The sequence below is a fragment of the Poecilia reticulata genome, chromosome 4 (assembly GCF_904066995.2).
Source record: "Poecilia reticulata chromosome 4, P_reticulata-male-v2, whole genome shotgun sequence".
Taxonomy (NCBI): domain Eukaryota; kingdom Metazoa; phylum Chordata; class Actinopteri; order Cyprinodontiformes; family Poeciliidae; genus Poecilia; species Poecilia reticulata.
Window position 1 is genome coordinate 23,693,405 of NC_088833.1, and position 17,404 is coordinate 23,710,808.

Consider the following 17,404-nt stretch of genomic DNA (forward strand, 5'->3'; position numbering starts at 1 on the left):
TTATTGTGTGGAGTTAGCATTATCTTATTATGAATTATAATGTACGAACTGCTGGAAAGTGAGGGTTCTCCTTTGTCACTCACACAGAAATATCTCCAAGATTTGTTTGTGTTTTGCCCTTTGGAGCATTTAAATAAATTGGACATGATATAATTTCTGTGTGGAAAAAAGTAAAACTAATAAAAAAGAGAGAGCTAAATGTAAATGTCCATTGTTCAGCTGCCTAATAAAGTGCTTTGTACATTAACGTTAAATTTTATCTAGGATTTACACTCTAACATTTCCTACACACACACACATGCACACACACACAAATATATTTATATATACATTTCCCCAAAATTCATGAACAAATTCAAATTCACAAAGGATTTTAGCACAATTGCAGACACACCCTGAAATCCCATGAGAGAGATTACAGCGGGTTATATCACACATGTACAACGGATGTTCATGGAGATACTGTGGGAGTGGTCTGCACAGTATTATGTAACTCCTACTTACACTGAAACTCAGAAACTTTGCCTGTTTCAGTAGTCAGACGAGCACTGACTTGCTTCAGTCGAGATATTTCAGTCAATTCTCAACAGACTGTATAGAAATAGCGTGTGAAAAACCCAGAGCGCATTTCTTCTCCTGCCGCCTGTTTGGATCTCCAACCATGTGGATCTATGATGTTATCCTGAGTTTGGACGTCAAGGGGATTCTTTTGTTTATCTTTTCCTTCCTTTTGATAGCCGACTTCATTAGGAACCGGACACCAGCAAACTTTCCTCCAGGACCGAAGGCTCTCCCCTTTGTGGGGAACATCTTAAGTTTGGACACCAAACATCCTCATGTTTGTTTCAGCAAGGTATGGATTAAGAATGCATAATTTACGAAAGTATTTTAACCTGTAGGCTTGAAAATAAGATAAATATGCCAATAGAAATGTCCTATGAGTGGCAAGCATATTTTCAGAAATGACAATTTCAGCTAGGAAATAGGAACCCATTTTCATTTGTAGCAGACACCTATTGTGATAACATCTGTATAAATGTAGCAAAATCTGGCTTCAAAATATTTTAAAACCACATTATGAAATAACCAACACAAAATGTAATAAAATAGCTTTGCAATACTTCCGGCACATGTATCATTAATACATTTTGTGCTGATTATTACAATAACAATAATGTGGCGCATTAGGTACTAAACAATCATAAACTGTTTGGGTTCATCCTAATTAAACTTTTGATATTACATTGCTGATGCTATGGGTATTTAATTTTATATTTTGGTCATTAATTGGTGATCTTTTGGTGATCTTTTTTCCTTTCACATTCATAGCCAGAAGCTTCGGCATTAATCTACAAGTCGAACAATTTAAAATACATTGAAGGATTTTACTACATTTTGCGTCGACTATTGCATATTGTGGTTCTATTATTTTCTTGCATTTTTAAACATAATTTTATTTCACGATCACATATTGCAGCGTTACATAAAGCAATGTTGCAGGTTACCTTGATCATTCAGTATTACATTCAGGATCTACAGCAACGTCTCAAAAAGCAAAATCAAATGTTGGTTTTCATTTAAAGACGTTAACTGCAGGAAGTGATTTTAATGAAAACATGTAGATGGTGACAACGTCTGGCTAAACTGTAACTGCACAAGCATATATTTTCTCATGGCTAACTATTTTATACAGTAACTCTGCATGATGCACTTTGACCTGTAGCCTTATTTGTTTCCATTTTAACTTTGTGAAATAATTTCACAGTTGGCTGACATCTACGGGAACGTATTCAGCTTGCGCCTTGGCCGGCAGTCCGTAGTGATTGTGAGCAGCCACAAGATGGTGAAAGAGGCCATCGTGACACAAGCTGAGAACTTTGTGGATCGGCCACAAAATGCAATCTTTGACAGGTTTTACACTGAGCCCTCAGGTGTGAAATCAGTTTCTATTTCTCAGTGCACAATATATAAACTGAAGGGCTAATGTTTACGACTTTGTGAACTTATACATAGGTGGTCTTTTTGGAAGCAATGGAGGGAAATGGAAGAAACAGAGACGTTTTGCTTTATCTACTTTACGCACCTTTGGCCTGGGCAAAAACACGCTGGAGCTCAGCATCTGTGAGGAGATCCGACACCTGCAGGAGGAAATAGAGAGTGAGAAAGGTGGGTTAGAAACAATGTAAAGGACACTTTACTGATATCAATGTGCAAGGCAGTTTTTTTAATACATACTCTTCTTCAGGTAAACCTTTCAGCCCAGCAGGCCTCTTTAACAATGCCGTCTCCAACATTGTTTGCCAACTTGTCATGGGAAAAAGATATGAATACAGTGACCACAAGTTTCAGACGATGTTGAAGTGCATATCTGACGGTGTTCGGCTTGAAGGAAGCATATGGGGTCAGGTAAGCCAGCCAACTCTGAATGAAGCTGCTCTGTATCACTGATTCTGATCATGACGAGTTGATTGTTTTATCATTTCTGTCAATACAAACAGCTTTATGACGCATTTCCTCAAGTGATGAAATATCTGCCAGGTCCTCACAACAACATTTTTAGCAGTTATAACGCAGTAAGAGAGCTCCTTCTTGAGGAAATACAAAAGCACAAGAAGGATCTGGATCCCAGCAACCCCAGAGACTACATCGACACTTTCCTCATTGAAATGGAGAACGTACGTAGACCACCACCACTGAAGCTGTTTCACTTTAATCAAAACCATTTCTGTTGAGGATCGAGTCATTAACCAACATGTTTTTATGTTGGTGCAGCAAAAAGACTCTAACCTGGGCTTCACAGAGAACAACCTGGCTTTCTGCTCGTTCGACCTCTTGGTGGCAGGAACAGAAACAACAGCCACCACGTTGCTTTGGGCTTTGCTTTACCTAACAAAATACCCTGAAGTTCAAGGTGAGTGACTTTCTACAGCGCCTTTCAAAAGTAACAACACACCTTGAATGTCTCAGATTTTGTGACATGGCAACCACAAATTTTAGGATACAATGGGTTAGACCAACATAATCTGCATCACTGAAAAGGACATAAAATTACCTTCAGATTTCCAGTTTTAATAAAACAAAGATGAGATTTTAGTTGATATATTTACTAACTTGGCTTCCAGCTGCACTCACAGTGTAAGGTAGTCTAATTATTTTGATATGAATACAAACAGATGCTAAACTTTTTTAGTTTTTTGTTAATAAACAATGATTACTCTTACCAATTATGCTCTACTTTTTCTTGTTCTACTACATAAAATCCCTGTAAGACACAGTAAAATGAGTGCTTGTAATTTGACACCGTGTGAAAAAGTTTAAGTAGCGTAAATGATTCACTTGTAGCTGTAGGGAGGCCTTATGACAACTAAAATCTTTTCTGAACTAAAACAAAAATATATTTTTAGCAGTTTTTTTTTCTGAGAGACCAATGGGTACTTAAATAAAGAAATTTTAAAAAGCAGCTAAATCTGATTTGAACATTTTCACTTTCAATGATGAATCAAGTTCAGCGACTTAAAATCCTCAAATTGTACTGATTGCACACTGGTCAGAAGAGCGGCACCATCAGGTAAAATCTGTATGTTAAGTATAATGGAAAGATGCTGAAAATGTTACTTTCCAAAGTCAAAAGGCTCTGCAGAGTTCAGCTGTGTCTGCTCTCTCAATGATATGAATCAAAATGGAGAAAGGAAATCTCTCTCTCTCCAGTCAAAGCCTAATTCCTCATATTTAAATCCTTTCACAGAGAAAGTCCAGGCAGAGATTGACAGCGTGATCGGACAGAGTCGCCAACCCTCCATGGCCGACAGACAGAACCTGCCGTACACTGATGCTGTGATCCATGAGATCCAGAGGATGGGAAACATTGTTCCTCTGAATGGATTCAGGGTCGCTACCAAGGATACAACTCTAGGTGGCTACTTCATACCAAAGGTAAATTCACTGAGCAGTAAACAGTTAATGTATCAGAAAGAGTTTTCTCATCAATGGCTGACTGATATTTTGGATCTTTCAGGGCACACCTTTAATGCCCATGTTGACATCTGTACTGTTTGACAAATCTGAATGGGAAACTCCAGACACCTTCAACCCCGGACACTTCCTGGATGCCAATGGGAAGTTTGTGAAGAGAGAAGCATTCCTCCCGTTCTCTGCAGGTGCAGCACATGTGCTTCAAATTTAAGGGTGGAGAATGTTTTGACAGCTATTAGACATGCTCTCCACAAACATGGAGAACCAACTGTCTACAGGAAGATATGGCTGTATTGAGTAATCACATTCTAAGCTTATCATTGGATCTACCTCACATTGAAATGCTGGTAAAAACATTGTTAAAAGGTTAATACAGGAAACTGTTGTGATGACTCCCTGAAGGCCAACTGTTGGAAAGAGCAAGACTTTCTTAAAGAGTTAGAGGTCCAATTTCAAGGCATGAAATTATGACTTCACATTTCTTTTAAGTGATATTTTATAAATATAATATTTTTATAACTGAAGGTAACATAGTTACTTGATTGTACTTCAAAATGGCACTATGAGCCTGGAGAATAAATAAAATCTTTAATCAAAACTATTTAGTGCTGAGTTTTCCAGATATAATTTTTTAAGGTTTTATTGGCTCTAGTGGCCTTTATTTGAGAGTTGGTAATGAGAGAGGGGGAAAGACATGCGGCAAAGGTTGCGAGGCCGAGATTCGAACCTGTGACGGCCACGTCAAGGACTGAAGCCTCCATACATGGAAAATCCCTGCGCCACCACAGCACACCCCAGATATAACATTTTGAATAAAAATCTAACTCTTCATATTAAAACATAGTGTGTCTCTTTGCTCTGCAGGGAAACGTGTGTGTCTTGGTGAAGGCCTCGCCAAGATGGAGTTGTTCCTGTTCTTTGTTGGCTTACTGCAGAAGTTCACCTTCTCTGTTCCTGACGGAGTCGAGCCGAGCACTGAAGGAATCACTGGGACGACACGAGTGCCTCATCCCTACAAGCTGTCTGCTAAGGTCCGCTGAGCTGAGGACTTTTCACCAGACCTGGTCTGGCTCAAAGAAAGAAAATAAAAAAAAGATTGGGTGAAGTGTTTATGAAGACAACTTTGACATCAACCTTTCACTGTTGCCTTATTACTGCTTCTTATTATTATACCATTTAGCTATGGATGACAGTTAAACAAATAACAATGTAACAACATGTAATCTTTTAGAAAAATATGAATGCAAGCTTCTTTATTATTATTTGCATCGCGAACATTGTCTATGTACCAGTCGTGTAAAACAATATATTACCGATAACATAAGAGAGAATGTCCATTGGATATAGAATGTTCAATAATATTGCTATTTTTGTGTGGAGTTAACATTATCATATTATGAATTACAATGTATGAACAGCTGGACAGTAAGGGTTCTCCTTACGGTCCGTACTGTTCTCACACAGAAGTTAGTTTCAGGAAGCAACAATGTGTTTTGCCGTTTGGAACATTTAAATAAATTGGACATGGTATAATTTCTGTGTGGAAAAAGGTGGAGCTGATCTCTCCCAAGAACATTTCTCGATAAACAACACCTTTATCAGACTTTGCCAGGAGGCTGAGCAACGTGGTTTCATGGCCCTTTGACGTCACCGCTGTCACTCATGTCTCTGTTTTTGCCCTTTGTTTTGTCTGAATGTTGCCATTTGCCCCAATGTGTCCTTTCCTCTTTTTTGTTTTATTTTGTTTGAGTACTCCACATTTAAACCAGAAGAGGATTATTTTTAGTTTATTAGTAATATTAGAATTGTGGAGTACGCACTATTCAGATCAATATTATACAGTCCAGAAATCAGAATCAAAATCAGAATTAGAATTAGAATAACTACAAAGTTAGAATCCAGAAATACTTAACAGCAACAGTCTCTAGAAACTGTGGACTACTCACTATTAACCCAGAAAAGGAATTTTAGATTAGTCGCTCTTTAGCTTATTTTATCAGAAACTGTAGAGTACTCACTATTTAGATGCAGAGACCAGAAGCTCAAAGGAAACTTCTGGATCAACATTATTAGACTATTTTTCAGACTCCTGTTTTCCCAACCCATAAATGGAAATAGACCAGTGGATACTCAGCAACCCCGAACCGGAGCTCCTTGCTTACATACATTAGATAAACATTTAATTGTCTTTCTTCTTTTGCTCTTTCCTTTGGTTTCTTATTTTGTTTGCATTTCCTTTTAATTAATGTAAAGCAATTTGAATTGCCTTGTTGCTGAGAATGTGCTAAATAAAATTGCCTCGCCGCACATCATGGGTTCAGATCTACAAATGTTTTACTTTCCTGACATCTGGTTGTTGGTTCCAGTAAGAGAGATAGGCATGCACTTTTCAGTTTTGTTCCTGCACAACCATAAAAATGTTCTGTAGTCTCCTATATGTGTATGCTTATATGCTTATATTTCTGAACATAATAAATGTTTATACCACTGAAATATCAAACACAAACAAAACCCAAATTTGTGAAACCCAGCTGAACAAAGCAGATGCACATTAAAAATGAGTGACTAGGCTGATTCAGTCACACACTTCATGTCTACCCAAGCTGGAGTCAGCAGAGAACCAGCCCATCTCAAAAGCATGTGGACAAAAATCCTAATCAGCTTCATTTCTTTCCTCCTCTCCTCACTGTGGCAATGTTGCTCTGCAGCAGATAAACTTTTCATCCAACTGCAAGTAAAAACTTCAAATGCTTAAGTTAATTTTTCTTAGTTTATCTTTTTCGCCTAGTTTAAGTTGCCAAACTAGTCCACCTCATTTAAGCTCATTTACAATCAAATGCACTATAAATATGGTCTGTGCCTTTTGTTGTCAATGTACTTTGTCCAGTTAGCATGGCTGCTACCCAAGAACAAACAATCTGAGCAGTACTTTTGCACACTGCAGCAAAGTTCACAGGGTCAAAATCAATCAATCAGTCAAATCAATCACATTTTATGCACATTTCAACATCAAGGCATTTCAAAGTGCTTTACATCATTAAACACAAAAATACAGTCATACAAGATTGAATCAACAATCAAGAACATTAAATTTCCTGCCCTTATGGGTACTTCATAAAAAAATGGGGTGACTCCAACCTGCATCCATTCCTCCCTAGCAATTGAACCCGGGATGGGATTTAAATCCCAATCATTGTTTATGTTCCTTAAGCAACTCTAAACAGGTGGGTTTTAGTCGAGATTTAAAGGGACTCAGTGTTTCAGCTGTTTTACAGTTTTCTGGAAGTTTGATCCAAACTTGTGGTGCATAGAAGCTTTCAAGGCATGAAATTATGACTTCACATTTCTTTTAAGTAATATTTTATAAATCTAGTATTTTTATAACAACTGAAGGTAACACAGTTACTTGATTGTACTTCAAAATGGCAAAATCAAAATCAGCCTGGAAAATACATAACATCTTTAATCAAAACTATTTAGTGCTGAGTTTTCCAGATATGACACTTTGAATATAAATCTCACTCATGTTAAAACATGGTGTGTGTCTGTGTTCCCCCTGCAGGGAAACGTGTGTGTCTTGGTGAAGGCCTCACCAAGATGGAGCTGTTCCTGTTCTTTGTTGGCTTACTGCAGAAGTTCACCTTCTCTGTTCCTGACGGAGTCGAACTGAGCACTGAAGGAATCACTTGAAGCACACGAGTGCATCATCCCTACAAGGAGTCTGCTAAGGTCAGCTGAGCTGAGGACTTTTCACCAGACCTGGTTTAGCTCAACAGTCGACTGCCAGAGCTTTAGGGGTTGTTGCTTGTTAAGAGTCCTTGTAGATGTGATGCTATTCTGAGAGTTTAATTAGTCATCATTAAAGACAGTTTCTATGACAGCATACTGGAGTGATAGAACCACCCACTTTACGTCTAGCCCCAAATTCAATTGAAAATCAGTCAAGCTGCTAAAACTCATGTTCACAAATGTTCTTGATCCAAGTGGAATGAGCCTGGTCGGTTCTGGAATAACTATTGATAATTTATTTTCAGACAGTTTATAGAAAATGTTCAAAAAGACCTGAAGTTAGTAGCTAATAGTTTCACTTGTCTATTGTTTGATATCAGAGGATTTGTTTGGATCTTCTTACTTATCCATCCATCCATTTTCTGTACTTGCAGGTTTGTGCCTATCTTCAGCAGTCAATGGGCGATAAGCGGGACACAACCTGGACAGGTCTGTCCCGCTTATCACAGTATGCTAGTACTGCACAATGTGCGTTCAGATCTACAAATGTTTTATTTTGCTGACATCTGCTGGTTGGTTCCAGTAAGAAAGGCAGACTTTTCACTTTTGTTCCTGCTGTTGAGAGAACAATTATTAAAACTTTCTGTTCGTCGTTCTTCTCACATCTCCTGAATCCAGGGTTACGCGTGCAAAAAAGCGAAACCACACAGAAACAACAGTCACTGTTTGACGTCACACATTTTCCAGAGTTTATTCAGAAAAACAAATGCATAAACTCACACAGTTCACCACAAACCAGAAACCAAGATATAATTACCTAAGTCAATGACAATACATCAAGACAAAATATGAGAAAACATTTCAGAGTAGGGTTGCCAACCTGTCCCTTAAAATACGGAATCGTCCTGTATTTGGCTGTTAAATGTCGCGTCCCATATTGAACCTCTTTCTTCCTCTCCTCTTCCCTGTGACATTGTTGCTCTGCAGCAGATAAACTTTTTAGCCAACTCCAAGTAAAAAAAATTAATACTTAGGTTAATATTTCTGCACAGTTGCTGCAGGGCTGCACAGTTGGTAGAGCTGTTGCCTTGCAGCAAGAAGGTTCTGGGTTTGATTCCCGGCCAGGGGTCTTTCTGCATGGAGTTTGCATGTTCTCCCTGTGCAGGCGTGGGTTCTCTCCAGGTTCTCCGGCTTCCTCCCACAATCCAAAAACATGACTGTCAGCCAACATCTAGATCTACTGGTTTAACTTTTAGCTGGAGATAGGCACCAGCACCTCCCGACCCCACTAAGGGACAAAGGTGTACAGAAAATGGATGGATGGATGGAAGTTAATATTTCATATTTTATCTTTATGGCCTATAAGTTGTCAAACTAGTCCACCTCATTTAAATATGTAAATATGGTCTGTGCCTTTGCTATCAATGTACTTTGTCCAGTTTGCATGGCTGCTACCCAAGAACACACAATCTGGGCAGTACTTTTGCAGACTGCAGCAAAGTTCACAGTGTCAAAACCAACAAATATTGGCTTGCAGAAGATGGTTATTACAAAAGAAGCCTCAATTAAAGTCACTGAAAATGTAAGCCAGATTATGCTTCATTCACTTCCATCGCTATACTTGCAGATGGACTACAATTCTAAAACAAAGGATCATCAGGGCTGACTTTCCTTCCTTTCAAGAAAAGCCAGGCAACATCTAGATCCACTGGTTTAAACTTTTAAACACGTCACCGCAAAGACAATTTCTCCATGCATAAATTGAAATGTGTCTGTTTCTGTAGACACATTGATCAAGATGCTTTGATTTCTCCCAAGTTTCTTATGAAAGTTGAGGTCAGATGTTAGATTATCTGAGACATTTTATTATGGAGAATCAAAATTCAGGACAGAATTGAAATTCACAGAGGATTTTAGCAAAATCTAAACTCATGAGGGTTAGAAAACCTCTGGTTACATCACACATATTGCAACAGAGGTTAGGTTCATGGTTCAGGTAGGAGTGGTTTGAAATGTATTATATAACAAGTTCCATACGTGCAGCCAGAGGGACTTCATATTTTTCAGTTCCCTGACACCGACGTGCTTAACTCAAGATATTTCAGTCAATTCTCAACAGCAGGTGGAAAAACAACAGCACTCACATTTCTAATTTTGGCTGCCATTTTGAATCTCCAACCATGTGGCTCTACGATGTTATCCTGACTTTGGACGTCAAGGGGATTCTTTTGTTTATCTTTTCCTTCCTTTTGATAGCCGACTTCATTAGGAACCGGACACCAGCAAACTTTCCTCCAGGACCGAAGGCTCTCCCCTTTGTGGGGAACATCTTAAGTTTGGACACCAAACATCCTCATGTTTGTTTCAGCAAGGTATGGATTAAGAATGCATCATTTATGAAAGTATTTTAACGTCAACGATTGAAAATAAGGCAAACTTATGCTTATAAAAAGTTATTGTGAGCTTTAATTTAAAAATCTTTTCTGAGGTTGTGCATTCTTTCAGTAATTACAAATTAAGCTAAGAAATAGGAAGATATCATTTGGAGCCTTCAATGATGTATTGTTAAATTCAGGAACTTAAGAAAACTCTTAAACAGTTTGAAAAAAGTTAAACCATGTTAAAATTTTGAATGAAGCTCTACAATACTGATCATTTTCCGTCCACAGTTGGCTGACATCTACGGGAACGTATTCAGCTTGCGCCTTGGCCGGCAGTCCGTAGTGATTGTGAGCAGCCACAAGATGGTGAAAGAGGCCATCGTGACACAAGCCGAGAACTTTGTGGATCGGCCACAAAATGCAGTCTTTGACAGGTTTTACACTGAGCCCTCAGGTGTGAAATCAGTTTCTATTTCTCAGTGCACAATATATAAACCGAAGGGCTAATGTTTACGACTTTGTGAACTTATATATAGGTGGTCTTTTTATAAGCAATGGAGAGAAATGGAAGAAACAGAGACGTTTTGCTTTATCTACTTTACGCACCTTTGGCCTGGGCAAAAACACGCTGGAGCTCAGCATCTGTGAGGAGATCCGACACCTGCAGGAGGAAATAGAGAGTGAGAAAGGTGGGTTAGAAACAATGTAAAGGACACTTTACTGATATCAATGTGCAAGGCTGTTTTTTTAATACATACTCTTCTTCAGGTAAACCTTTCAGCCCAGCAGGCCTCTTTAACAATGCCGTCTCCAACATTGTTTGCCAACTTGTCATGGGAAAAAGATATGAATACAGTGACCACAAGTTTCAGACGATGTTGAAGTGCATATCTGACGGTGTTCGGCTTGAAGGAAGCATATGGGGTCAGGTAAGCCAGCTAACTCTGAATGAAGACTCTTTTATCATGACAAGTGTGATTTTAATCAAAATCAAAGGAAAGTTAAATGTTTATCCTTCTATCATTTCTGTAAATACAAACAGCTTTATGACGCATTTCCTCAAGTGATGAAATACCTGCCAGGTCCTCACAACAACATTTTTAGCAATTATAACGCAGTAAGAGAGCTCCTTCTCGAGGAAATACAAAAGCACAAGAAGGATCTGGATCCCAGCAACCCCAGAGACTACATCGACACTTTCCTCATTGAAATGGAGAACGTTTGTAGACCACCACCACTGAAGCTGTTTCACTTTAATCAAAACCATTTCTGTTGAGGATCGAGTCATTAACCAACATGTTTTTATGTTGGTGCAGCAAAAAGACTCTAACCTGGGCTTCACAGAGAACAACCTGGCTTTCTGCTCGTTCGACCTCTTGGTGGCAGGAACAGAAACAACAGCCACCACGTTGCTTTGGGCTTTGCTTTACCTAACAAAATACCCTGAAGTTCAAGGTGAGTGACTGTCTACAGTGCCTTTCAAAAGTAACAACACACCTGGAATGTCTCAGATTTTGTGACATGGCAACCACAAACCTTAGGATACAATGGGTTAAGGTGCTGTATTGATATTAGCTAGTCATCTTTTAGTTAACTTTACCTGCATCCAACAGTTTTATTCAACAGTCTGTTAGTTTGGGGGGGAAAACTGTTCAAAGTTCTTTGCGTTTTGCTGGTTGGCTGCCATGATTCTAACACACCTGAGTACAGTGGCGCAACTACACATTATTCAGGTGGATGCAAAAACATAGATTGGCGCCCCCCCCCCCCCCCCCCCCCCCCGACCGAGGGACGGAACGTCAGGGTGAAGGAGCGACGCTCACTCAGCACCCCCCCCCCGAGGCGACGATACGTGAAGGGTAAAACTCGCTACATTTACCTCGTTATGGCGCGCAGAAGTGTACGGGAAAACATCATCGGCGCGCCGCCCCCTCCAGACGGGGTTTTGGCGCCCCCTCTGGTGCTGCGCCCCTATGCGTTGCATACCCTGCATACCCACTTTTTGCGCCACTGCCTGAGTAGCTCCGCACAGCAGCAGGTCTCCTTCGCTGCCCCACAGGTGTAAACCCAGCGCGAGCGTCGTAGCGCTCATGTTGCGTTTAAAGGTGGCTCGGAAAAACAGGTTACGACATGTTAACAACAGATTAAACAGTTTTAACTAATGATAAAAGTGACAGAGGACACAAATATGGGAAGTGACTTTCTACAGCGCCTTACTGTATCAAACTGACAGAGGAATAACAGAGAGTTGGCTATTCTAAGGTAAAAACCCAGCGCATACAGCGTTCATGTTTTTTTTTGTTGTTTTTTTTTCATCCAGATGGCTTCCTCCACCCCCACCCCCTGCAATGGCACGGCGCCCCATACTTTGGGAACCTCTGGGTTAGACCAACATAATCTGCATCACTGAAAATTACATTTAAAAATAATCAGATAAATTACTGCAAAATAAAATAGTTTTAGCAAAGGCAACAAGCCATGCATTTGATTCCGGTTTGTTGGAACCTACATCTCATACCAGCAGGGCCAAAGATCTCCTGGATTAGGGTTATAGACCTCTGCTAAATATAAAGGTCCATTAGAAGTTTGTTCTAGTGAAAAAGCAACACAAAGACCAGGATACACACCAGTGGTTAGATATGAAGTTGTGGAGAAGTATTAACTTGTTTTTTAATCATATTTTTTGATAACTGAAGAAATAAAAGAAGCTGAATATAACCATATTTTAAAATTTTCACTTGTTAAATCACATTCAGTAACAGTAAACTGACCTTTATACATTGGTCAAAGAGCTGCACAACTGAATACAACATGCGTTGTATTCAACATTCATGTTGACAATCCCAAGACCGAGGGGCTAAAAAGCTCTGTAATATATTAGAGAGTTTTGGTTTAACACAACATGTCAAACAAGCAACACACACTCAGGGACACACACTGGACCTGGTTATCAGTAAGGGTGTGAATATTTCCAATGTCTCTGTAACTGATATTGCCCTGTCGGATCATTTTGCTGTTTTCTTTGACAGTTCTTTATGCGTTAACCCACTTGGACAAAAAGCTGCTATCACAAAACGTTCTTTCACAGAAAACACAGCAGAAACATTTAATCAAATCTACTCTTCTTCCTCACTCTTAAGTTATAGTGACGTAGATAAGTTGGTGGGTGATTTTCAGTGCAAACTTTCAGATATAATTGACTACATTGCCCCCACTAAAGTGAAGGTTGTGACTGGTAGGAAGAAATCTCCATGGAGAAATGCACAAGTAGTTCAATCTGCAAGACAACTCTGCCACAGGGCCGAACGGAAATGGCGTAAAGGTCAACTGCACGTTTATTATAACATCTACAAGGAAAGACTACGTAACTATCACACAACACTAAAACATGCCAGAGAGGCTTTCTTTGCAGATATCGTAAACAAAAACATTAACAACGCTCGAGCTTTATTTGCCACTGTTGACAGGCTCACAAATCCTCCAATGACGTTGCCACCTGAACTTCAATCTAATGCCGCCTGCAACAAGTTTTCAAGTTTCTTTTCAGAGAAAATTCAGAAGATCAGAGGATTAATCTGCACATCCACTCCAAAGACAGTACTAATGCTGGGCCCAAACAAAACAAATGCAGGAAAAATGACCCAATTTCTACTACTAAATTATAAAACCCTAGAAGAAATTATAAGTCAATTAAGCTCCAGTTCCTGCTGTCTGGATGTCCTACCCACACATTTATTTAAGAAAGTCCTGCCTGTTGTTGCTAATGATCTGATCCAATAGTAAACTCATCGCTCTCTTCAGGTGTTTTCCCTCAGGCTTTGAAAACAGCAGTTATCAAACCACTGATAAAAAAGAACAATCTGGACAAATCCCTACTGCAGAATTACAGGCCGATCTCCAACCTCCCATTCATCAGCAAAATTATTGAAAAAGCTGTTTTTAAACAATTAAATAACTTCCTAACAATAACAAACTGCTTTGACTCCTTCCAGTCTGGTTTTCGTGCTCACCACAGCACGGAGACGGCCCTTGTAAAAGTGTTCAATGACATCCATATAAATACAGACTGTGGGAGAACCACAGTGCTGGTTCTGTTGGACCTCAGTGCAGCTTTCGACACTGTTGACCATGACATTCTACTGAATCGACTGGAGAGTTGGGTCGGACTCTCCGGTCCAGTGCTCAACTGGTTTGAATCTTACATAAAGAACAGGGATTTCTTTGTTTCAATCGGACACTTCTCATCAAAGAGGTCAAAGGTCACATGTGGGGTACCCCAAGGTTCAATCCTAGGACCCCTTCTTTTCAATATTTATATTCTCCCACTGGCTAAGGTTATAACAGAACATAGGATTAGCTACCACAATTATGCGGATGATACACAGCTCTACATTACGATGTCACCAGGTGACTCTGAACCCATCCAGTCACTGAATAGATGCTTAGAACAGATCAATGTGTGGATGTGCCAAAACTTTCTTCAGCTGAACAGAAACAAAACTGAAGTTATTATCTTTGGACCTAAAGAGGAGCAAGCCAGAATCAATGCACAGCTTCAGTTATTACAACTAAAAACCAGCGATCAGCCCGAAACCTGAGAGTAGTGATGGACTCTGACCTGAACCTTCAGAGCCACATTAAGACAGTCACAAAGTCGGCTTTCTATCACCTGAAGAACATCTCCAGGATTAGAGGACTTATGTCTCAGCGCGATCTAGAGAAATTCATCCATGCATTTATCTTTAGCCGCATTGATTACTGCAACAGCGTCTTCACAGGTCTGACTAATAAATCAATCAAACAGCTGCAGCTGATCCAGAATGCTGCTGCTCGGGTTCTCACTAAAACCAGGAAGATAGAGCACATAACACCAGTTTTAAAGTCCCTACACTGGCTCCCTGTAGCTCAGAAAATAGACTTTAAAATACTGATGTTAGTTTATAAATCACTGAACGGTTTAGCACCACAATACCTTAAAGATCTGTTATTACTGTACCAACCGTCTAGACCCCTCAGATCTTCTGGTTCTGGTCTGCTCTGCATCCCCAGAACCAGAACCAGACGAGGAGAAGAAGCATTCAGTTTCTATGCACCACAGATTTGGAACAAACTTCCAGAAAACTGTAAAACAGCTGAAACACTGGGTGCTTTTAAATCTAAACTTAAAACTCACCTGTTTAGAGTTGCTTATGCCTAAATTAGGGTTAGAGTGCGGGTTTTGATGTCTTCCATGTTTTTATGTCTTTAATGTTTTTAATTTCTTCTTCTTTCTTTTCGACGTTTTAATGATGTAATGTTTTTTTTTTTTATTTTTTTTTTAATTTCTCTTTCTCACTGATTATTTCTGTTTTTATTTTAATTATGTAAAGCACCTTGAAATGCCTTGCTGCTGAAATGTGCTATACAAATAAAATTTGATTGATTGATTGATTGATTGATTGATTGATTGATTGATTGATTGATGCGTTTCAAGTGTAATGGAAAGGTGCTGAAAATGTTACTTTCCAAAGTCAAAAGGCTCTGCAGAGTTCAGCTGTGTCTGCTCTCTCAATGATATGAATCAAAATGGAGAAAGGAAATCTCTCTCTCTCCAGTCAAAGCCTAATTCCTCATATTTAAATCCTTTCACAGAGAAAGTCCAGGCAGAGATTGACAGAGTGATCGGACAGAGTCGCCAACCCTCCATGGCCGACAGACAGAACCTGCCGTACACTGATGCTGTGATCCATGAGATCCAGAGGATGGGAAACATTGTTCCTCTAAATGGATTCAGGGTCGCTACCAAGGATACAACTCTAGGTGGCTACTTCATACCAAAGGTAAATTCACTGAGCAGTAAACAGTTGGTGTATTAAAAAGTGTTTTCTCATCAATGACTGACTGATATTTTGGATCTTTCAGGGCACACCTTTAATGCCCATGTTGACATCTGTACTGTTTGACAAATCTGAATGGGAAACTCCAGACACCTTCAATCCCGGACACTTCCTGGATGCCAATGGGAAGTTTGTGAAGAGAGAAGCATTCCTCCCGTTCTCTGCAGGTACAGTGCTCTGATATTTATGACCATGTCATTGATTTGTCAGCATGACCAAAATGTCATACCGACATTGTGATGTGACCAATGTCAACCAGTGTTGACCACTGTCAAGCCAGCATGGTTTGGTTGCATGGGACGGGTCTTACTAAGATTAAAGGAAAGTTTGATAAAAAATTTTTAGTGCTTCACCAAGGTTTTCCAAGAATAACATCATGAATAATAATCTCACTTTTCATATTAAAACTTTGCGTGTCTGTGTTTGCATTTCAGGGAAACGTGTGTGTCTTGGTGAAGGCCTCGCTAAGATGGAGCTTTTCCTGTTCTTTGTTGGCTTACTGCAGAAGTTCACCTTCTCTGTTCCTGACGGAGTCGAGCCGAGCACTGAAGGAATCACTGGGACGACACGAGTACCTCATCCCTACAAGCTGTCTGCTAAGGTCCGCTGAGCTGAGGACTTTTCACCAACCCTGGTTTCTGCTCATCAGAGGACTGACCATAATGATTCTGGCATAGCTGCTTGTTAAGAAAGTATGTTGAGTGATGTTCAAATTAATCGCCATTAACGGCATTATAGTTTGCCCAGATTCCAAATAGGACCGAGCAAGAATTTGTCTTAAACAGTGTCTCCCTAAAAATAAATCTGAAACTGGAAAAAATTGGAAATATTTGCATCCTCCGTTTTATTGAACAGAGTAAAAAGAACATACCAAATACAGAAATGTGTATATTTATACACAGACTGAATGGATGAACTGTATTATTGAGGAATTATTTTTGTAACAACTCGTTTTCGCTTTATTAGGAGAGCACAATAAATGACTATGCCACAATTACGATGCTGTAATAGAAAATTTCGTTTTTAGCCTTATTTCATCTTTGATGGAACTGATGATATTTTTTACCATTTATTTACTGATCATATCTGCTGTGTTTTTGCATTTCTGCAAGATGTGTTTTTCCATTAAAGAAGTTTCCAGATAATGTTTAGATATTTCCACAGCTTTGATAGCAGAAGAGACCTGAAGACATCTTGGGTAAAATGCTTAACCTGGCAATTGTCTTAAAGGACTGACGTGTGGAATGTAGTTTGTACCCTAGTTTGACCCAGAACCCATGAGTAAATGACAAAGAAGTATTAGAAGTTTCTCCTGAAATCCTTATCTTCTCTCTTTCCTGCCATAAAATCATCCCCTCCTAGAGGTGAGGGCTAGTTCTAAAGGTGGGGGTCAGGATTGTCTCTGTGGTCCATCTGGCACTCAGACTTTGGGTGGGTCTTTTCCTT

General features: G+C 39.5%; 2 protein-coding genes across 2 annotated transcripts; both read left to right on the forward strand.

Moving 5' to 3' along the window:
* The first annotated feature begins 510 nt into the window (after positions 1–510).
* Positions 511–6,281, forward strand: LOC145551489 (cytochrome P450 2J4-like). Its single transcript, XM_081606500.1, has 9 exons — positions 511–853; positions 1,766–1,931; positions 2,014–2,166; positions 2,246–2,406; positions 2,499–2,675; positions 2,773–2,911; positions 3,746–3,933; positions 4,016–4,157; positions 4,837–6,281. The coding sequence occupies exons 1-9, from the start codon at positions 662–664 to the stop codon at positions 5,010–5,012; spliced, it is 1,494 nt and encodes a 497-aa protein (XP_081462626.1). The 5' UTR covers positions 511–661; the 3' UTR covers positions 5,013–6,281.
* Positions 6,282–9,747: 3,466 nt separating this feature from the next.
* Positions 9,748–16,785, forward strand: LOC103464054 (cytochrome P450 2J5-like). The gene is made up of 9 exons (XM_081606504.1): positions 9,748–10,073; positions 10,371–10,536; positions 10,619–10,771; positions 10,851–11,011; positions 11,125–11,301; positions 11,399–11,537; positions 15,714–15,901; positions 15,984–16,125; positions 16,393–16,785. Exons 1-9 carry the CDS (start codon positions 9,882–9,884, stop codon positions 16,566–16,568), a joined length of 1,494 nt encoding a protein of 497 aa, XP_081462630.1. The 5' UTR covers positions 9,748–9,881; the 3' UTR covers positions 16,569–16,785.
* Positions 16,786–17,404: the final 619 nt, after the last annotated feature.